The 23,537-nt window shown below is 34.8% G+C and overlaps 1 protein-coding gene across 1 annotated transcript in view; it reads right to left on the bottom strand.

Moving 5' to 3' along the window:
• The window catches only part of LOC132325703 (ryanodine receptor 2-like), a 132,546-nt gene that overhangs the window by 53,468 nt on the left and 55,541 nt on the right, over window positions 1–23,537 (bottom strand). The window contains exons 6-10 of the mRNA XM_059843286.1: window positions 20,299–20,395; window positions 10,638–10,712; window positions 7,478–7,634; window positions 1,399–1,563; window positions 211–332 (exon numbers count right to left, since the gene is read on the bottom strand). Coding sequence (XP_059699269.1) covers window positions 211–332; window positions 1,399–1,563; window positions 7,478–7,634; window positions 10,638–10,712; window positions 20,299–20,395 — 616 coding nt within the window. The remainder of the gene's footprint in view (window positions 1–210; window positions 333–1,398; window positions 1,564–7,477; window positions 7,635–10,637; window positions 10,713–20,298; window positions 20,396–23,537) is intronic.

The raw sequence follows: 23,537 nt of genomic DNA, 5'->3' as shown, positions 1-23,537 counted from the left end.
TTAATTTTAGAAGATAGAGAAAAAAAAAATTGACCGTTGTCTGTCGAGGTGCTTATCTGCTGATAACACAAAGAATTGACATAAAGTCCAGTTTGAGAAGCATTGATCTATTTTTTCTGAAGGATAAATTGTTCCCTGTTGTGTTAATGGCAACTTTGACTAAAAATGAATAGAAAAAAAAGCGATGAACAGATCTTTTTAAAAACACACCTTATGAACCTGTTGAAAAGGAAGACTGTACTACGGATGACACGTGCTGTACGGGATTCTTCATTCTGAGATCTGGACAGTGTTAAACCATCATCCATGTGCCCTTCATGGTGCATTATTGCCTGAAAACAAAAGCAAGAAGCAGTCACTGCAAAATGAGACATTAGATAAGTAGTCTGAAAACTCACCAAAGAAGGCAGGCTAGGAAATTATGAAGTCACATAAAAAAATAATTTTATTAAAAACAGATAATTCCGTGGTTTTGTTTCTCATGTCCAAGGATGCACCTGTACTGAGCCAGCAGGTTCAGTGCCATAATAATTTCAAAGTTACAGCTTTTGCAAACAACATGCTTTATTTAAAAAAAAAAATAAATAATGGAAGGGGTTTTTGTTTGCTCTTTGTTTTTATCAACATTAAAAGCACTTCCCTTACAGAGCAGCAAATCCCTAAAGCAGAAAAGGTCATAACAGGCATTCTTTACTTGTCCTCATTTCTAAGGGTGCCACTGGTCTTTTCTAACCACGCTTTGAGTCATTTCCAATAACTTGCAGTTTTTCATGTCTAGCTGTCATGGCTCTAATGGACTGGATGACTCAATCCAATCCACATAAATATTTTTAACTTCTGTTCTGTGTAGTTCTACTATCTAAAATAGACACGGAAAACACTACAGTGTTAAGCTGCAAAAGAATATTTTCCCTACTTTATGATGCTGAGCTAGCATTCAGCTTGGGTGTGATTATTGTATAAAGAAAGAAATCTCTCAGGACTCAAGACTTGAACATTCTAGCCCAAAAGATAATACACTTAAAATGTGGAAAAATAAACTTTCAACTAAAAGCCTCCTCAATCTAAACTACATTGAAGAAAGGAATCTTAGCATATTCTATACATTGTTACTAATATTTTAGTTTGAAATCAAATATATCCAGATTTATCACTATTTGTGAGATAATGTGTACAGGTTAACACATGGACTTCATCAGGTCTTCAGTTTGAGAATTCAGTACAGCACTTAACTTTTCAAAACGTGACTGAAAAACCCCAATCTTTCATCTGGCAAGCATGCTTAAAATACTTGAAATTCAGGAATTAGCTGGCTCACGTTGCTCCCTTCGTTTCCCAAACCCCCAGCCCCCACCCACTGTATGAGTGAATGAAATGCATTCCTATTTGCAGCCTTACCTTTCGCTGCAGAGAACCCATCCTTACAGACTTTGCATCAGCAGACTGGTACGTGAGCCACAAGCCTGTATCTACATGTTGTATGAAGCATATTGAATCCCCATACTTTATTTCAGGTGCTCCCATTCCATCCACCTCCTTTCTTGTCCCTATGTCCAACTTTTCCTGATGAAGAAAAAAATGTATACACAAACAATAACCAAGGTGTTAATAGTTGCATAAAATAACTAAATATTAGGAAATTATCCAGAACAGGACCTGAAAGAATATCTGAGATCCTTCTTTAAAGATATTACTAAAAAATGGGAAAGTGTAACTTTTAGACTTTAAACACAAAGAGAAATCTCATGAAAAAAACTAGCCTGGTAAACTTGAAAGGCTGTGTGTATTCATTTCACCTGCACAGGAAAGTACTAGGATCATAATTGACAGTACATGTCATTATTGAAAGATAAGAGCTTGCAAAATGACCCCAGATATATTGAGTCCCCTAGATGTACAAGTTATTAACCCCCACCAGTTTTTCTTGAGCATTTGGGGTTTTTTCCAGCCTGGAAAAGATGAGCTCCATCCAACAATCACTGTGAGATGGCCTTTAACCTGTCACTATCCAACAATGGGCTCAGTACTTCCTGAAAAAAGCAATCCATTTCTGCATGATTGGCCTGCAAACTATTAATGGCATGACAGCACGTCTTTCCAGCTGGTGTCCTGTAGAGACGGAAGTTGTTTCAGGAGAGGAAATGCAGTATCCCAAACAGTCTTTTTGCTTAGTTCTCCCAAGCAAAAACTACTTCTGAACAGACTTGTATGGACAAACAGCCCATGCATCCTGCTTCCTGGCAGATCATCCATTTAATCTCTCCAAAAACATAAAGTTAAACAACAAGGAGATGACAAGCAACTTCCTCAGCTACCCAGAGTAATGTTCCAAATAGTGTGACAAAAAAAACCTTCTTGTTCTACCTGTCTACCATCAGAAAAGACCAGAAGAATGATTACTTCATACACATGTGCCCCAAAAAATATGGGAAGACAGTTTCACATTAAAGTTGAGAAAGACTGGGGTTTGTATACAAACAGACAGCAATGTCTAACTTATAGGTTTTTTTAAAGCATTTTTTAGGTAAAGGGCAATGTCCTGTTACTAGATTTTCAGCCTACAGTCATGAATGCATTTCAAAGCAATTGAAAAAAAAAAGTACAATAGTATGGAGGGGAAATTCTTATGATTCACTTTCATAATATTAAATTTTCAGATATAATATATTCACCAATTCAGTTTGTTTTCTGATTGTTTCTGGATACAGAGGTTAATTTCACTACCTAGAAAATGACTTTCAGCACTTCTTAAGTGCTGAAAATCTTATTAAAATCTTGTCCATTGATACATGGTTGTAACTGATTTATTAATAATCTGATGCCAATTAGATTTATTGCATGCCTGTATTTCCTTATTAACCTATTATTTCTTCATATAATTTCTCTAAATGCCATATGCAATTATTTCAAAAGCTAGCACAAATAACCTGAATGCAGTAACAGTTGGAAATTGAAAAGCTACTTATAATATGACATTGCAAACAAATGATGATACAGGAAAAAATAAATTAGATCCTGATATAGCTCCAGTTTTTTGAATTCTCTTTATCTGGAAAATACAATGTAGAAGCACAGTGTGTGTTCACGGTAAGATTTTCTTTTTTTCAGGTCTAACAATTAATTTCTTTAGATGTGAGTACAAGAATTCACAAATTTTCTCATAAAGCACTGTAAATAAAATGAGGGATTCTTCATTTAACATATTTTTGCATTCTTTGTTAAAAATCTACTGGCTGTAACAGAAAGTGAAGGGATTTGATACTGAAATCTTCTTTCCAATTAGAATTAAATTTAATTGGCATAAAAATTGCAGTGCCAACAATTTGTCAAAGAAGATCTCTGTTCTCATTGATGTATCTCTGCGTGTATGTTTAAAGCCCAGATTGAAATCAATCCCATTAAAATGAGCTCTGTAAAATAAATACAGTAGCCAGGAAAGCTATTATATAGTGTCAAAGTTGAATTACATGTAGGAGACAAACAAAAGACTAGAGGATGATGTGGGGGCAGCAATTCACCACCATTCCTTTGGGAGCTCCAAGACATTGAGCTTTTTGTGGGAGTGAACAGGAACCACAAATTGTTTATAAAGGGGAAGATTTGAATGGAGTGCTCAGTTCACATCAATAAACAGCAGGTAGTTGAAAAAGTACATACAATGAATCAATCTCATTAGCTACAGTACAATAGCTCATCAGTGAAAATGAGGATCTGAAAAATACCAGAAATCACCATGTCACTAATTAGTGATGGTGCACTGGCACAGACATTACATGGTGAGAGTTTCCAGCCACGCTCTTACCACATATGTAACGTGTCATTACCAAACCATCTGCTAATTCTTCCTACAGCATTTTTACAAAGAACATCTTCAATTTTATTTGTAATCTAGACCCATTCTCAGATGCTAGCCTTGTCTAAACAAGGATCAAAAATCTTCTTTTATTACACTGGATGCAACAGCAACAAATAGGTTTTGCAACAGTCTCTAAACCATCTCAGAAATGCAAAACAAGAACCCATTGGAAAGGAACAGGCTTATTGAACAACAGGCCAGATTTTCTCCAGAAGGCTGTTCTCTTTATAAACAGTGTTTATTTCATGCATACAAGAGCACAAGCCAAACTTCCCACCTCTGTTTGGGGCTAAATGAACAAAACTTTTAAAAAATTATTTCATCCTAATGTTGAAAAATTATTCTATGAAGCCTCACCTTAACCATTATTTCTAATGTTTCTGTTTAATTCCTTGTAACATTCCAAAATGGATTGCCTTGATTAAGGCTTGTCCTTTCAACTTTACCTCTTGTCATCTAACCAAACCCATACTCTCTGTGGTACACTTTCAAGACTAATATTTTAAAACCTCACCAACTGCAAGAAACTTATTTATGGCTGCTTTTTAATTTAATGTAATTTCCATTAAATATTAGAAGTAAAAAGAAGAAAGAAAACTCTGAAGACATAAAAATACAAGCCATAAAATTTTATTAAAATTGATGTGTTCCTGACCACTGAAAAAGACTACAGACAGGAAAAGCAGACTTGGTACAGAATGTACAAACATTACTAAATTGGTAAAATTACCTTGTTTCAGTGGAGTAGTGATATAAATCAATATTGAGTAAATGGAAGAGAAAAAAAATCCCCAAAACTTGACCTCTACAAACACAAGTGTATTAAAAGAGCCATATGTTTGGGAAAAAATTTGCAAATATCTGTGGACATCCCATGCTGAATGAAGCAGAACTACTAGAGGAAAAAAAAAAGAAAAAATACTTTTCTGAATTTCAGATTCTTGAAAGGCTAATATATTTTGCCTTTAATGATAATTATTAGGGTAATATATGATAACCAGAGAACAAAGGCTGATTATCAGAAAGAAAAATTAAGTGACTGTTAATTAAGCTCCTCAGAAAGCCCTTATCTTCTGGGTGCTGTTTGGTAGCACTTTGTGATATTTTCAAGCTTTCACAAAAAAAGAAATAAAACAAAACAAACAAAACCCTTTAGCTTTCTAGTTCTGTTCTGGGCTATTTTTTAAACAAAGTACTGGCAAGGTAATATGTTTAAGATCATGAGCCCTTGCAAAAACAGGGTATAAAAATAAATGTTGAGCCTCTGTACTTGCATGTGATTCTTCAGATTTGCAGGTGATACATTTTCAGCAGTATCTCTGCAAACATGAAAGCTGCTTTTCATACAGAAATTGACGTTATCTACTCACATGAAGAACTGATCCCCTACTTTCCTCTCCCTTGTTTGTTTTTGCCTATTTAAAGCTAACTTACTATTGTGCAACAAGTGGGAGATTCACAATTCTTCCTACTTCTTTCCAACTACTGCAAGGAAGAATTATAACTGGCAAGAAAAGGGATGAAATCTCAATAAGAAAGACCCAGCCACTAGAAACACCCACAGGTTTTTATGCTCTGTACTCAATAAAGAAGATTAGGGGCTCCCTCTTATCCATAAATAATTTTTTTGAGTGCTAAGTACATGCAACAATATAAAGTTTGGATGGTTTGTTCAAACATACTCAGAGGAAAAGAGACTCTAAGTCTGCATACCTTTTTTACAGAAGTCTTTCTAGCACTCCTATAATTTGAAATCTTTTTTTTTTAATACTCTTTCCCAGAGAGAAAAGGCACCTAAAAATTTTTAATGCTGCTAGCCTAATAAAGTGCAACATGACCCTCCTATAACAAGTCCAGAGCAGGAGATTGAATCACAGAATGGATCAGTTGGAAAGTACCACACTGAGTCACCTGGTCCAACTTCCCTGCTGAAGCAGGGTCATTCTAGAGCACATGACATAGAAATGCATCCAGACTCAATTCATCTTCAGCAAAACATTTACTCCTCCTCCCCTGTGGTATATCTGTAATTCCCTCCAGGTAAGTAATTCGTTAAAATTAGTATTGATATCCACAAAATTTACACGATCTTCCAGACTTCCAATTTCTTTGAAAATCCACGTTTAAACAGTAGTAGGATTATATTTGCCATGTGCTGATTAGTTTATACACTCCTCTTAAATTCCTCTCATTACATCAAGAATTGATTACCATAACAAGTTTCTACCTGCCCCAAAGCCTTTTGTCTCTGCTCTGCTCAGCATAAGATAGGTTTGGCCACTAAAAACAAAACAGATGTTAACCCTTCATTTTGAGCATGGCAGAACAAAACCATCTCAAAATATAAAATCTCAAAATGATTTAAAATGAGACTTCCAAATTCAGGTTGGAAAAAAAGAATAAAAAGAAGAAACTTCAAATGAAACATCACCTAGTCTCCAAAGCACATGTGCACGTGCTAAATAGAAAATAGAGACAAACCACCTTATCCATACAACAGGTGACGTTCTTTATTGCTAAAAATTCTGGCCTTTGAGTATTTTTTGGACTAAATAAACCATGTAACAGTAGAGCACAGTATATTGTTCTGCTCTTTTTGGAGTAATCCCTGCTGACAACCCATCTTAAAAAACAGTGAGTGAATTATTCTACTTCTCTTGCTTTCAAGTGTTGAAATCTATAGTACCTGCAACAGGAAATTCCCAATGTGGTTGTATTGCACTGTCCTAAAATATTTAAGCATTTCTTTGATTTTCTAATTGGTTTCAAAAAAGATATATTGTCTGGGTCTCAAAACCATCACTTTAAACTAAAGGTTCTTTGTTATCAAATTGCAAAAGGCTATATACCTGATTTTGGGTATCTTTTCTTTTCTTCCCAAGCAGGCAAATAATTAAAATATATATCAATTAAATGGTACAGAGAAGTTATTGAATAATTCTCTTTACTGTTACTTTGTATTTTAGAAAACAGTTTTTACAATAACAAAATTTTTGTTGGAAAATTTTCAGACAAAATGCTACAGATGAAAAGTATGAGAAAAAAGGATATTTAAGAATTTACCAGAGTATTATTTACCCTCTATGTAAGTACTGGTTTAAACTCAAAATGCTTATTGAAGCTGTCAAAATGATAAGTCAAACTCTGGTAACTTCATATTAGACTACAGTAAAGAATCTGCTCAGAGAAATCCTGAATTTCCCATTTAATTTCAGTAACTCATAAAATTATACAATTTTCCTATGTCAAACAGCAGATAGAAGCAGTGAAGCAGCAGAGATGCTAATCAGAACAACAAATGAGAAATGAGTATACTGCTCAAAAGTGGGAAAGCAGTACAGAAAAACACCCAACCCAACCAATGAAACAACAACAAAAAAGCAACATATTACAAGGAAAAAAAAAACCCACACCAACAGATAGCCAGGTAACAATACATAGAGAATGTAAGACAAAAGAAGCTTTCTAGTTATTGATTATACTCTATTTTGGAATTTTTAAAATCAGTTTTTAAAATTTTAATAATTAATGTAATCACAACAAATAAAAAGTATCCTAATCTTGCTTTCTAAAGAGATTGGAATTATTAGTAGTAATATTAATGCTGCACTGATTCCTTACCTTGGAAGACCGAAAACAGAATGCTGTAGATTTTACATCTGCCTTCTCTTTGTCTGTAAGAAGAAGACTCTTGTCATCCAGGAGGCTTAAATATTTTCCTGTTGTTATATGTCTTAGCCGGAATGGCTGTCCCCATCTAATGTGGCTTCCACTCCACCTAAGAGAGTCCATAAAGACACATTTATTTTAAAAAAAATTTTTTTTAAACTACTGGCAATAATATTTTAAAGTAAAATATATTGCCAACTAGTTGCTACAAAATATAAAATTCCCATGTTGGATTATCAGCAAGATAGTGACTACTTCGTTATTATCCCAAATAAAACTATTCTAATAAATAATCTTAAGGTCTTCCTTTGCACAAGCTGTCTTTGTTCAGACTGAATTCCTCTTGAGAGAAGGTACAGACCGCCTACAGAAAAGGAGGCTTATGCTGTACACAAAGAGTTTAGATCTGCCAGTTCCCTCTCCAATATTTCATCTACCAGCAGCTGCCATTCTTCACTCTCCCAGAGATCTTTTAGCAGTCAGCAGATTTTAAGTACGCTTTAAATGTTCTGCAAAAATAAAATGCCTAAAAAAAATAGAAAACTTCCTAAAATAAATATGAAAAATTATTAAGCAAAATATGGCCCAGGTTCTTCATATTCTATAGAAGGAAGAAAGGCAAAGCCTATCTAAGCTCCCCAAAAATTATTCACCCTTAAGTACAGGTCACAGCTTTCCAACTTCTTGCTATAAACTGAAAATTCAGTCCTGCTGCTCTTCCTTTTTAATTCCTGAACTTGTGTAGGGGTTACTAAGGAGTACGTCATTCACAAAGGCTTTTCAGATTGGAAAACTTTTACAACTTTTTATAGTCTTCACAGAATTTTCTTCAGTTATATATCTGCAAAATTTTGCACTTCAGATGTATGTGGATGATGCATTTTGGAGAGGAAATCATGTATTTATTCTGCATATCTATGTATATGTTTTTGTATGTACCCACACGGAGGTCTGAAATTCCCTTAAGTTAGTACTTACACAGGTTTAAGTTGAAGTCATTTTCATTTTCCCCGACACACAGATGCAGCAGGTTAAAGCACTCACCTATTTAACACCAACACCCACTTGTTTCTATGTGTCTTCTTTAGAGTTGGCCATACTGTATGCAAAGTAGGCAAAACCAATTTGGCAAACATTTTCAAAGTGCATTTTTTAAAATGCTTCTTTTTTGTAACAGGATTTCTTACACTTCAGTGATTAAAATTCTAAACCTTTATAGTTATTGGTTTTAAAGAGAACAGAAGAATAAAAAGGTTTTTGCCCTCAACTATTCTTTTTAATCTAGAATCTCTTCTGTTTTAATTGAGCGAGCTTTGGGGTAGAAGGAAGTAGAGAAGCTTTATATCTTAGAAACATTTTTCTTTTTCTGTTTCTGCATAGCAAAGTCCATATACTCCACAAAAAGACATCTGAGTCCAGTGTTCTAGCACAACTTCTGTTTCTCTAGTCAGTAAAATGTCAGGTCATGAATCTCAGCTATTGTGTTGCCAAGTCTGGTAAATTACATCGGTGCTGCACCTTTTATATTACAGGTCATGCTGGGGACATGCCTTTTCTCTTGTCTGATTCAATTTTCTTTTGGCCCCAACAGCTACAAACCATAAGAAAAAAGAAAAAAAAGGTAGCATAATTGAGCCATGCTTCTAGTTCATGCCTGCAGGATAGGAAAAATACCAATTCATGTGCACTTACAAAAAAAGTCTTTGGAGTAGGAAGTATCTTGTGAAGCCATTTCTGACTACTAAAAATATTTTTTGCAGTGTGTGAGCATGAACTCTGGCACCTTTTGGGAAAGAAAGCAATGCTGAGCAATAGTATTTGGTGTCCCATGGCAGGCATCCCAAGGGCATCTCTTCATGGAGAGTGCCCAGGCAATTTTTATGAGACATCTCTACTAATGAAAAGACTTGAGAAAAAAAAATTGTTCCTTTAGAAACATGTAAAATTTACATAGAATTTTATTATATCTGCAGTCATTCTGGGAAGGACTACAACTGATTGAGAACTTCAGGCATGCTTACACAAAGCTACATATTGAAGCATTTTCCTGAATATTAATGAACTGCAATTCAGCAGTGAATGCATGTAGCAATTAGAGTATCATAGTGGAAAATAGGTTGGTGAGGGAAGCGTAGGGAGAGAGTGTTGTCCTTGGGATTTTATTTGCTTCTTTGTTTCCTGGTAAGAAAATTCTGTTTTTTAAGCAGAAAGATAACCATTCCCTTTGTAATAATTGTTTTGACAGTTCTTACCATTTCTTTCAGTCATGTATGTTCAAATGTTTACCCTTCAAAAGTTTGTATACAATGCCTGTCAAAGTGATATATATGATGGTCCTAACAGAAACCTCTCATGAGTTGAATCCCCACGTTACTCGTGTACTGCTAATTAGGGAAGTAATTATGCCATGGGAAAAGCAAAAAGCCAGAGATCCTCCCACAGCTTCATTGCTGTCATCATTGTCTCAAGGTCCATTTTAGTCCAAATGAAAAATCTCACTGCCCTATCACTGACATTTAATGTCATCCTATTAATAAAAGGCACACAGAGAAAACAGCATCATTGGAATGTAACCTTTTCATAAGCTTCTCTGATTTAATCTCTAAAGAGCAATCATTTATTCCTGACTAGAAACTTTATCATAAGCACATATCGTAATATGATTTAAATGCAGTTTTACACTGCAATTACCTTAACAAACAAGGCACAATTCCTTAGTATTACTCCAACACTTCCAATAACGCACGATTGAATTTTTTCTTTTGATTTTTTTAAAGTCTTCCAAATTACTTAAACAAGCTGGAGGAGGAGTGTCACACGTGATTTTTATTTTAAGGAAACTGGTCCTGTTTTTGTCATTTATGTGCTAAAAATGTAAACTCTGAATTCCCTGACAGCTACAGCAACTTTAAAAAATAATCAAAACACACACTCTCTCTCTAGGAACTTGTTTAATATTCAATGAAAGTCATTTAAAGCAATTTTTAAAGGATTATTTTAGTTTTTACTCCTCTGGATTTATAATTATCCTTTTGATTTTATAGGATTGCTCTTACTATTCAAAAAATGTCCTGCCAAATGTCCTTCTTTTTCCGAGACAGATTTTACTTACGCAACTCTTAGAGTCTCTAGTCGCCAAAGGGAACGAGCATGAATGGACACAGCACCACCTTCATAATGGACAGTTCTGAAAACCAAGCAATGGCACAGACTAAATCTTCAGCAGAATTCATCATCATATGTGTTTGTTCATTCAATCACATCTCTCAAGATTGTCAAAACAATTATTGTATTTGTCAGATTCAAAGGTTATTAGATTCAGAACCCAGTCTTGTCAATTAAACCTTCAGACTTGGTTATTTAAATTTTGTTTTAATTGTCCTTAGCAGGCATAATTGTAACTGTCATACTAACAAGGTTTATACAGCATTTGCTTAGACATTTTTCCTAGTGTTTTAAGGATAAAGAATCCAGGGAAAAAACAGTACCAATAACCTGATAATTACAACATTTCTAGATTGTAACAAAAACCGAGTATCAAGTAATGATTAAGATGTGTGAGTACTGCGTGTATCTCCCAGGAAAGGTAGTGTTTTTTCAGAGATTATACTATTAAAATAACAGCAACTCATTACACTTAATTTTGTAGATGAACTTATTTAGCACTTGATTTTAATACCATAAACACCTACGATATAACAACCACACTGACACAGTCTTCACACATCTGAGATGTTAACAGCTTCCTATTTACAAACTTTTACATGTAATGACCTCTCTAATTCCTGGATATAACCAGAAATCTAAGTATCTCTAGAAAAACATCAATTAAGCCTAAAAAAGAAAGGTTTTTTTCCTCCATTATTCTACACACAGATAAGTGATCTATACTAGAGGTACAACACGGTTAAGACCTATGGTAACCAAAAGCCCTGAGCAGATAACCCTGTTTTGCTTCAAAGTATACACTAAGGAAAGTTAGCATTACTAGTCTAAATTTAGGGAGCCATTCTTTGGATTGTGTCCCGCCTGTGCCCATATTTCTGCCCTATACATGTACAGAATCTAAAAGCCTAGGCCTTTCCTTTGGGAAAATACATAAAAGAGTCACTTAAGCAAAGGAGTGATGTCACTATGCTTATCAGATCAAGCATGTCAGAGAAGACTACCAAACAATGGCCTAGTTTTATAGATCCTGGAAGAGCTAATGTTTTGAGTAAATGTTGTGAACTTCAGGCAAGATTGAGCGCCACCAAAAATAGCCAGCAGCATAACCTAGGGGAATATTAATGACAAAACTGTAGGCATTCCCCATTCTTTGCTAAAAGAAATTTTTGACAACTACAGTTTTGGAATCAAGTACATACTACTTACTAGACTTTACCTTTCAAAGCCCTCCTGTGGATATAATACAGAAGGACTGAATGTGTAACACAAAGGAAAACCCAGCAAAGAAATGGTTCAAAATGAAAAGAAATAAAATATGTTTCTCAGAACTGTTAAGCATACATGAAACTATATATGTGCTAAAATTCATCTTGGAATGTATTAAAAACTACTATGGAAATCAACACTCCCAGACATTATGAAAAAATGAAGGTGAATCATACAAGAGAAAAAATTAGTCCAAACACAGAATAAATACATCTCACTAGAGTTACAGAATCAGAAACACTGAACATGGCCCAGGTATAAATAGAAACTATGGCACATGTTCCAAATAGCAAGAAGTTACAGATGGATATAAATATGTACAATATTCACCCCTTGACCTTATAGCCACTATTTTCTCCAAGTATTATCTCAGCCATTTGCTGCAATGGTTGGTGATGCTAGGAGCAGCTAGCAAGTGCTAGCAAGTATTAGCAAGTCTCTCATTTCCCTCTCACTGAAGGAAATGAAATTCAAAGGCATCCTATTTTTAACTGAAATTTACCTTTATCATTACAGTAAAATGTAATTGCTAAACGACTCAGCTATTTCTCTGATCAGATATTCTCTTTGCACTTCAGATATTTGTCCAAATTCTTCTTCTGCAGCTAACAGACCAAGACTGGATTTATGCAGCAACATCTCAAGAATAACAGATCAGATGTCACCCTGGTTGGTGGGTTTGCATTGGGAGTGGGAGGGTGTGGGTTGTTTGTTTGGGCAGCTTGGGTGGGGGTTGTTGGTTTTATTCAAAGCTGAAGCATTCTGATTACATCCTGGCTTGTTTCAACATGAACTTCACTCACAAAAATGCATTTGGAATCCTTGCACTTGCATATTGCATAATATGAAATTAAATTTTATTCAGCAGTTTTCAAGTCATCCATTATATGAAGAATCGGGTGGAAGCAAAGGTCTAAATTCAAAATAATGTTTCATTCTTAAGTAGGTACCTTTTTACTTTTCAGAGATTAAGCTCTTTCTCACAGTGGAAATCCCAAAGCTGTCACCAGTTTCGCAGTCTGATTATCCTTTTGAAGCTAGTTTTGGATTACATATAGCTGTTGGGTCAGTGTAACACTAAAGATCTAAAAAACCTCCCATTTTAACCTTAAAAGAATGGCTTCTCATGGATGAAGTAGTTTACTTTTACATGACTGCCTATCCATTTTTCTTTTTCTCTCTTCCTCCAAAGGGGAGCTATCAGTCTTAGAATGGTTATGTGAAGAGAAAATGGGAAAGAGATAGAAGAAATCCTAAATAAAAACATATTACTTGTTTACTAGAGGAAATAAAAATGATTCTAGGGTTGTCTGTTAGTTCCATATGAAGGACCAGGTATGGCAGCAAGAGAGGAAGTAAAGGCTAAAAGACAGTAACAGAACTTCAAGGACAAAAGCCAGAGAGGTAGAAGCTGAGCCTCAACATAAGAACAAGCTACAGCAATCTGGAGGAGGACTGAAAGAGAACTGGTGACTGGTGGGCTAGGGATAAAAGATCCCTGCAAGTAAGCAAAAGGAGAAGCCTGAAAACTAGAAGAAAGGACGAAGTGGCAATACTTTGAGAGAATAGGAAAGAAGATACATGCTACAACAAAAAAAAAAAAAAAAAAGGCACAAAGCATTAGAATAGAGAGTAAGCTCTTGTGGTTTTTATGCTAAGGAATTGAAAGTTCCCTTTTAGTTCTTTTCATAAAATTAAATGTAGTAAACTGTTCTGAGATTGCTCAAACCAACTTACTTAGTACTTGCTCTATATATCATGATTTGATGGGATGCACCTCATTTTTTTAATATACTTCTGATGACAGTCCAGTGCTGAAAAGGAAGGATGGCTCAAAACATTTGAATTTTTCCAGAAGCTGATACTAGTAGGTCATATCAGGTACTGGTACTACTAGGTCAAATGAAACATTGCTTTTATTGACATGAAGTAATGCACAAAAAATCTCTGACTATCTAGATTTACTACAGATTTACACTGACAGGATGAAAAAAAAGAGCGGACAAGAATCTATGAGTGTTAGCTTCCCTCAAAGCTTGGGATACTTTGTATCTTCAGAGCCATACCCACCACATTAATTTGTGACATTTTTTTCTATTTTTTCCAATGCATTTTATCCATATATTCTTCATTTATAGATTAAGGATATTAACCACCTTCATTAAAAAAAAAAAATCTTTAAGCAATTCAGAACCTTTGAGACTTTTCAGTAAATTTGTATTATTAACTTTCATCTAGTTAATTAGTTGGTGTCATTAAGCTATTTTTTGGTCTGAACTATGACTTTAAATTGAATTTGAAACACCATCCTTTTCCTGAATCTGTCGTTCATCTATTTAATTCGCCTTAATCCAAACCAGAGCTGGAAGTGGACACGGCATTTGTCTCCCGGGGTCCGGGTTGTGTGTGCAGCACCACGGACAGCGCCACAGCCCCGGCAGGCCGGGTCCTGCTCCTCCCCAGCTCCCTCTCAGCGCTCTCGTTCAGCTTTCCAAGAGGGGAGGCAGGGGCAAAGAGATAGGAAACATCAAAAACAAAGCTCCATATCTGAATCAATCATCTTTAATGTCAATAATGAATTAATCACACAGGTTTAAAATAGACTACCACATGTCAACCTCCCTGGAGAACCATTATTGAATTTATATTCTTATTAAAGTATTGTTCAGCAGAGAAAGGGCAATCATTTCACTAAAACTCGCTGACTATAAGTGGGAATTAAATGAGATTAAAAGAAATTACATTAAATGACAGTGTTTTGATACTGCTGAAGTAATTGTGGTTGAAGAAACTGCAAATCCTAAGTTCCACACCTAGAAAATAATTGAACAAATCTCAGTTGCTTGGAATGAACCAGGGCAATATAAAGAATGATAGTGTACCTGGATCACACACAAATGAGTAAATCCAAATAAGATGTCAAAGTTAAGTGAGAGAAAATTTTCCACTCCTCTCAGTGACAGGCAAGCCTGGTTTTAGTTTGAAAAATCAGTCACTAAAGATCTCTATGTATGTTTTCAAAATAATTTTTAAAAGCACAGCCATCATTATTCAAGGCTTAATGGTTCTTTGGGGTGCAGGAGAAAGATTATTGAGTTATGCTGATTGAAAACTTTCTGAGTTAACATTTCAGTCATGAATCATGCTCCACACATGCTGGATCCCAAATTTGCTGAGGTACAGGAGACCTTATTGTTGCATTGTGCCGTAAAAAAGGTGTCAGAGAATGGCATGGAAAATAAAAAAGGGATTAGCTAAGTCATACTGATTTTGACCATCACTTTAAAAGCCTGTCCATCCCTGAGACTAAGTCTTCAATGTAATTTACAAAAGCCTTAACATAATATGTTTCACCCAAAGTCGCAAAGGCAGGAATGGTAAAATTGCTTCTGAAATTGGGATACATTTATCCATTCTCTCAGGAAGGCCTATTCTGAATGGATGGTTTGAGAAACTGGAATCTGCTCCAGCCCAAATGATATTTTGAAAAGCTGGGAGCACTTTTTTCTCTGTCACAGGTAATTGCTTAATGAAATATTTCTGAAGGGTCCAAACTGCACTGCAGTCATCACTTTAAAGCACATATTGCAAATCAAAATGCAAATTAATTGCAGGGGAAACACTCATAGTTCCTTTCTAGACTGGGAACTATGACTATTGGAGTCCTACTTCTGTGAATTATCTAAGTTCTAAAAGAATATGAATGATGGTGGTATAATCAAGAGCAAGCCCCACAACCCAAACAAAAAATAAAAATCCACCATGCAATTTTGATTACATAGTTCTACTTCTACCTGCCATTGGCTTTTTTGGGGACATCTATGAAAAAAAAAAATCACAGAAAAACAATCAACCAACCAATCACCAAAAGAAACAAACAAGCAAAAAAAAAAAAAAAAAACAAAAAAAACAACCAACCCAACTACAAAACACATCAAAACATATCCCCCCAACACAAGAAAGCAATCCAAAACTCTACAGTCATGCCTGTATTATTTACCAGCCTACATTTCTACAAGAAACTAAAAATAACACACATAACATAACCATGTCAACAATGTAAAACAATTCCGCTTAATTGAACTGCAAAAAGAAAAGGGGGCAGGGAACTGCTGACTGATTAAATTGTGATAAACTTTTTATGTATATTTTAAATTTTTTTTTCAGAGATGGAACCAATGGAAAGCAACTTCACATCTGCACTTTAATATATACATGCTCTAAAGACTAACTCTCATCATAATTAAAATAAATGTATTCATTCCTTTGATATTATACATTCAAAATGAAGACTCAATATTATAATTACCAAACAACAGGTTTAAAAAAAGAAAAAAAAAAAAAGAGAGTCACAATTTCAACAGGAAAAAAAAAAGTCAAAGGAAAGTAAAGCCCATTTTAAGACCTGTAATACAAAAAGTGATTTAAATCTTCTGCTGGATAATCATATATAACCCTCCAACTAAAAAAAAAAAAAAGTAGTATTAAAAATTATTTTAAATTTCTCCTCTATGAAACTGGAGGGAAAAGGTGGTAAAAGAGGAATATGCAATCCTTTATTTAAATTTAAAAAACATACGTAAATCAAGGAAGCCATGGTAGGTTTGCCTCATTCTTACTGACAAACTGCTTATATCAGCTCCTATGATGGGATCTACATCACAAACCATGCAAACAGAGACTGAAGGAAAAGGAATCAAGATAAATATGGATTCACAAACCATGCAAACAGAGACTGAAGGAAAAGGAATCAAGATAAATATGGATTCACAGCTACTGTGCTGCTGCAGAAGTTTCCCCTGGCTTTGAAGATAGATGGAAATCAAAGTAACCACCATAAGAACACCAAACTGACGATATCAGGCCTTCTCTTGTCTGTCTATAACTGTATCTTTTTTTTTTATTCTACCTGGAAATGCTTCTGAGATTTTACTTAAAGAGCTACTCTGCAAATTTTGGTCTAGCTTGCTAGACATAACCAAGACACACTGAAGAAAATAAACACAGTTTAAGCCTATGCATATGGCTTAAATCAGCTGCCTTAAAACAACAACTAACCTAACTGGAATATGCAGCAAATTATATTTGAATAAAGGGAAAATGCATGTACTTGGTCTTTTGTCTGTTCCTTTTATTGTTCTTAGGCTGGGTCAGTGAGCGAAGACTACCAGGATGTCTTTCACCATGCCTGTGGCATTTTAAAAATAATGCCACTGTATTCCTCTACTGTAATATCAAGTAAACCATCATATTACCAAAACCTTCTCCATTTGTACTGCTTTCAATTAGATTGTTTTTTGATTACAAAGCAAACTTAATCTAGCAACTTCACAGAGCATCTACTTGAACCTGCTTCCTAAGAAAGCGTTACATTTTTGACTCAACAGCAAAGCCCCTCTTCCACAATGCAGTGAGTCCACCCTACCTGCTAGGGATCACAGTACCACATCTAAGGCCCACCCACAGGGACACACAAGCTCAACAACTAAGCAAGGCTTAAGCACAATTTAAGCAATATAGCACAGACTCAGAAAAAAATTGAGATGCAGAAAATTATTTTATAAGCTTTTTATGCGACTCCTTCTGCCACTGTAGTAGGCCTCTTCCAGTGTATATTGGATGACCTTGACTCAGAGGAAGCTTTGTTAGGTACTGTAGACATGAAGACAGTGTATGCACTGTCACTGCTTCATAGGTCTCCACTGTGCTAAGTGAGAATATCAACTCTCATATGTACAAGAGCATAAACATCCTGAAAATGTGTGCCTTAATTTTAACTCCTGGTATTCTTTGAAACACTTTTATACTTAAAACTTTTGCAATTGTGTCAATGTTCTAAGAATGGAGTAAAAGTATAGTTATTTTTGGACACTGCCTAGGAGGATACTTCACGTCAAAACTATTTATTTATTCCCTGAAATAGATACCAAGTGACATTATAGAATAAAATTGTTATTTTAGGTTTGTCTGATCTTTTATCTATTTGAAAAGGCATAAAGAGGAAGCCTCTGCAGAAAAGTAAAAATGAGATAGAGGAATTAGTGAGTAATAACAGGGATGTTACTTCCAGTGCTCCTTTATGCTGTCACTCTGTAGAGCAGACCTGCTCTCCAGGTGTATGCTGGAGCAAAACAAACCAAACAAAATCACAATAATCTGTCTCCAATCAGACTACTTCAAGAGGCAATGACAGGATAATATGGAATCATTGTACTTCAAGCATATCATACCTTTGTATGCCTTGCACAAAAGTTACAGAACTGAAACTGAAATGAAAGACAAAATAATTTGTCTTAAAATTTCCTACCTGCCAAAAATACACATATATTTACACCATAATTCTGCCAGATGTTGAATCACAACCATCAAAATGATGTATGCATACATACTGAAAACTGAAAGGAGCCACAATTTATTTTGAATAGGCAACAGTTTTAATTAGAGATAGAGATGTTTCAAGCAATAACTAAAATTACCAATAATTCAAGAGGAGAAAACATGGGTCACCAAGTGATTATAACTAAATCTACATAATTAAAAGTAAACATAGATTATATTCTAGGTTTATTAGTAATAAATACTTTTAAATACCTCAGAAAAACAGAAAAAATGCAGAAATGAGACTATGGAAAACAAACAAATTTTTTTTGTTTGTTTGTTTATCAAAGAAAGTTCCTGAAAAACACTACATTGCATAAGATCAAATCTGTTTTTAAGAAGCACATAGAAGCAATGTTTCTCAGTACTACTATGAGGAAAAATAAAGGCAAAGACATACATCCTATGTGTTGCCTACTAGCTCTGCTTCTTTTGGGGTTTTAGACAGATATGGGAAAGGCATAAAGAAATACAGAACACTGCAGACAGCACAGAAAGAAAAACAACTTTCTAATGTGTTTATAGGCACTGCTCTGCAGATTAAGAAATTCTTATTATATTCTACCCATGCTATAGGACAGAAAAATGCATCACGTGAATGCACAAGTAGAGCAAATCAATTTTTTCTTCATTTGCAACTTCACTCTCCATTATTGTGTTTCACATGTAATGTTAGACTTGCTAAAAGAGACAGATTTCTAGTGTGTTCTTAAGCACTGGAGTTCATTACTGAAGTGTTTGATCACCCCATAAATCTGAAGTTACACTGCAACTACATTTTTAAAGGAATTTTGCAGGATTTAGACTGATGTAAGAGCAAACACTATGGGATCCTATTTATTTATCACCTTAAGTTTTCCTCAGTTTCAGGCTGAGGATAATAATAGCAGTGATCAAGGGGTAATGACTCTCACATGGTAACTAAAATTAAAACATGAACAGATCACATTTTAAGTACCAGCATTACAAACTACCTTATGCATTCAAAAACCATTCCCTTGTCTGAAATAAGAAATATCCATGAAGTGTTGGTCACCAGCTGTATAAGAAAACTCTGAGAAAACTTCTTTTCTCATTAACATTGAAAAATTCATAGAAGAATTTTGCGATGAGAGCTTCCAGAGTCTTGTCCTTATCTTTAAAACTGAGAATAAATAAAATAAAAAACACATTTCTATTTTCAAACCAAGAAAACTCATTTTGACAAGTGAGTTAATGAACAGCAGTTCCTTTGCCATGGAAATGAAGCTACGTAATATGCTGCATTAAACAAACTATTCTAAAATACCATTTAGTAACATTTAGCAACATTTAGCCTGAAGGTACAAATAAATTATATGACACTGTCCTATGGAAAAGAAGCTTGGGGCATATGTTATTAGAGCAGATAAAGAGGACTGGTGCAATCACTCCACCGAGACATGCCACTCACTGTGTCACTCTTCTCATTATTTCGATTTTTTAGTTAACAGAGAGAAACACAGACCAGGTTGTCATCACTACTTCCATTCCAGGATTCCTTGAGTCAAGAAAATAACCATAAATTAAGTTCTAGATTGCCATGACAGGTTGACCTGAGATTAATCCCAGATTAGTTGCCTTGAAGGATTGGGCAGCATTCTTACATACCCTGTCCTGAGGAATTTTTTGTTGATTACAGAAAAAAACAGTGATGAAAAACCCAACATATTTAATTCACAGTGCTTTTAAATCAGGAAAAATGACAATAAATTATAAAAAAAAAATCACTATTCCTTTTCACTTACATCTGGTAAGTGAAATCAGACTTAAACAATACAGAAAAGAAAATACAAAAAGCTCATATCCAAAGTTTATCTCAACAATTCTTGTTCTTATGAGTAATATATATCATCACAACATCTTTCAAACATCCGTACTATAACTGACACTTAATTCAGCAACATTCATTACTATGATTCTGTTATAAGCTGGAAACCTACCTTCTTTGTTCTTCTCCATGTTCACCCGAAGGCACTGTCAAACATTCATCCATGTGACCGTGCAATAACCTCAGAACATCCCCTCCTATCAGATATCCTTGAACAAAGGGAGAAAATCGAGTTCATTTCTCCAAACGCAGCAACACGTACAACTGTAGCTCAGTCTGTAATAAATTCTATCAGGTTGATTTCAGTTTTTTCTGTTTGAAATTTTATATTACTCTAAAAAAAAAGAGTCAGCAGGGGAAGATATCTCATACTCTGTGGAGCCAGTTGAACATTGCCAAGTGAGAAAAGCTCCAAGTCAGCAACTTGGGAAGAATGGATCGGGATAAAGAGAAGCCACAAGCAGGGATCATACTTAGTTACCACAACTCAGAAAAAGACTGAGCCAACCAAAACAAGGAATCAAGTACTCCTCTCCCAGATTACAACAGAAAAAGTGGGAAACTCTTCCATTTTACCCACTCACTTGTCATTTTATTTAAGCTAAGAATTCTAGTTAAAATACAAAAACAAAGACGACTTAGTTAGTTCATTATTTTTAAAGCACTTTTTGGAGTATTTGGAAGTTCTCTGTGAGAAAAACTTCTGTGAAGACCCACTATAAACTCTACTTGACAGAAAGTTCAAAACCAATAATCATAATTTATTTGGACTCCAAGGGGAAACTCCTATATTGCAAATACCTCCACTGCATGTGCAGGTTCACAACCAAACATTTTGCTTTACAGTCTACAGGTGTGTGTGTGTGTGTTCACAAACTAAGGCACAAACAACATACACACAGCATCATCACAATATTTGAAGTCTCAGGACTTAGCAGCCAGAAGCTGAAAATAAGGCCATAATTCGAATCAGTAAAGATGTTAACAAAATATATCTTTTTTCATCAGTCTTTTTGCATTAGAGATGTGGCATTAAAAAGAAATATAATTTTATATTATCCTACAATTATTGTATTATAATCAGCAACTGAAGAATCCGAAAACTTGGTAGGTTTTAAGCACAATTCCCGGTATTTTTTCAGTCTAACAAGCTAAATGTAAACATTTCAATGTTTCCTTCTCTTCTTGCTAAAAAGAATTGAATTTCACATTTGGGTGGGGTGCCATAACATAAATCCTTGGCTTTAGTGTTACAGCAACAAGATTTTTAAGAAGTTATACCTAGAATTATATTTTGAAGCAATGTCTATACTAATAAGTAATACTGTGAAGTAAGACAGATCTTTACAGGGAAAAGGTGTTGAAGACCCTTGTCACACTGCACACCTTTCAAGAATTTATTTTGAAACTACATTACATATTTTTCCTGAGTATATCAGGTATTTCAGGATTTAATTTTCAAACCTTTGAGATCAGTATAAAATTGGAATTTATGCAGCAAATTTTAGCACCGGTTTTTTAAATTTATGATTTTGACACAGCAGGGTATGCCCAGGTAACTGTTGTTACACACAGTACTTTTTACGTGGACCTTGGTCCATCTAATTCTATAATTTAGGTTTTGTCTTTAAAGTGAACCCCATCTACTTCATCGTACTGAATTAGCAGAATGACTTGATTTAACTCTAAAGCTCTGTTTTGACTTAAACAATAAACTGGCTTCTGCATAAGCCAATTTTACAGAAATGCATATAGAAACAAACTATCTTCTTTGAACTACCTCCAATATCCTAGCTCATCTTACAGACTAATTATTCATTATTTTCACCTCAAAATAATTTCATTTAACTGATTAGTTTAGTTTATTCATCTATTTTAATGGGAATTTTTGATTAAGAGAGGATACTGTAGAGCAGTTATTCCTAAACATTAATATTTTAGTTACAAATATGACAAAGCATTTTACAGATACTAACAAAAATAGGTTTATTTCCTTCTTCTTTTTTGAGGTAATTTTCTCTGGCTTTGCTGCTGTTTAACAGAGGACATAGAGATAAGGCCTTAGACACTTAGTGAGAGATTCACTCTCCCTTCACAGGACTACCTTGATTACAGGAACAGTTGCCACTTTTTCAAGAATAAGGCCTTAGCTCTAATCCTGTCTGACACTAGTCAGCTGAACTTCTCTAGAAAATATGCTTAGCTTAAAGAGAATGTCTGTATCTAAGCAAAGTGAAAATGGAAAAGTATAGCAACAAAGAGCAGGCACACACACAGATAAATGCACAGCTACAAAAACCATATTACAACATTTTCACATTGTTTCCTGGGAGTATGAGTACACAATATGACACTGTGTCATTGTGGATTTCTGCTTCTCAAAGAGACAGGCAGGTCTCAGTAGTGAGGTTCACCAGGCAGAGATGAGGCATAGCAGAAATCTGGGTCTCAGCACATAAACCACGCTGGGATTATTAGCAAGAATGACGCACCAATGCTGCCAGCAGTGGGAGGACAAGGAGAATGAAATTAACAGGAAGGAGCAAAAGGAAAAGGTCTTCTCTTCTCATTAACAGAAAGGTTTTCTCCATAAAGTTTAGGATACTGCCAAGCAATGCACTCTCATTGTTTAATAACGGTTTGTGCTATAAACCATGTCAGAGAATCTGTATATGGAGAGTGATTCTCATATGTAAAAAAACAAATAGCTATATTAAAAATAGATTATGGCAATGGTCTACTATTATCTGAATTAGCAAAGTTGCAAGAACATTCCATGACTGAGTTTTAAAATATGACAGATAAAAAGAATTGATGTGAAATTTCAGAGTATTGCCTCTTTAAAAAACAGTATCCAAAAATCACACAAAATGAAATGACCTGCAGGTTTACCCTTCTTTAGATTCTATTACAACACCCACTAAAAACAGTTGGTCTGCAGGAAAGTAGAAATCATTAAGCTTTACATTGTGACAGACTTTTCAGAAAAACGTTGTTCTTCTGTGTGGAACCAATATGGCATAAATTCAGGGATCCTTGTCCTTTCGATGTTAGAAATTACATTAAAACTACTTCCTAATTCCTAAGTAAAACAAATAGTTCTGGAACGCTGTTCTCTTTCTGTCTTTACCCTCCTCTTGTTTTTCTTTCCAACCATATGTTACCCATAAAACTATTTCCCATCTTCAGTCTTAGGATTTCACATCCTGCTTCCTAGCCTCTCGCCCATTTTTTACTCAGTCTCAGAAACATGTAACCATGACTGCATACACCAGAATAATTTGAGATAATATTTTAAACCAGGACCAAAAGCCATTTCAAAAAACATATTACGAATGTTATCATATCTTT

This window comes from Haemorhous mexicanus, chromosome 3 (assembly GCF_027477595.1).
Source record: "Haemorhous mexicanus isolate bHaeMex1 chromosome 3, bHaeMex1.pri, whole genome shotgun sequence".
In the NCBI taxonomy this organism is placed as follows: domain Eukaryota; kingdom Metazoa; phylum Chordata; class Aves; order Passeriformes; family Fringillidae; genus Haemorhous; species Haemorhous mexicanus.
This window is presented reverse-complemented; position numbering and strand designations above follow the sequence as displayed.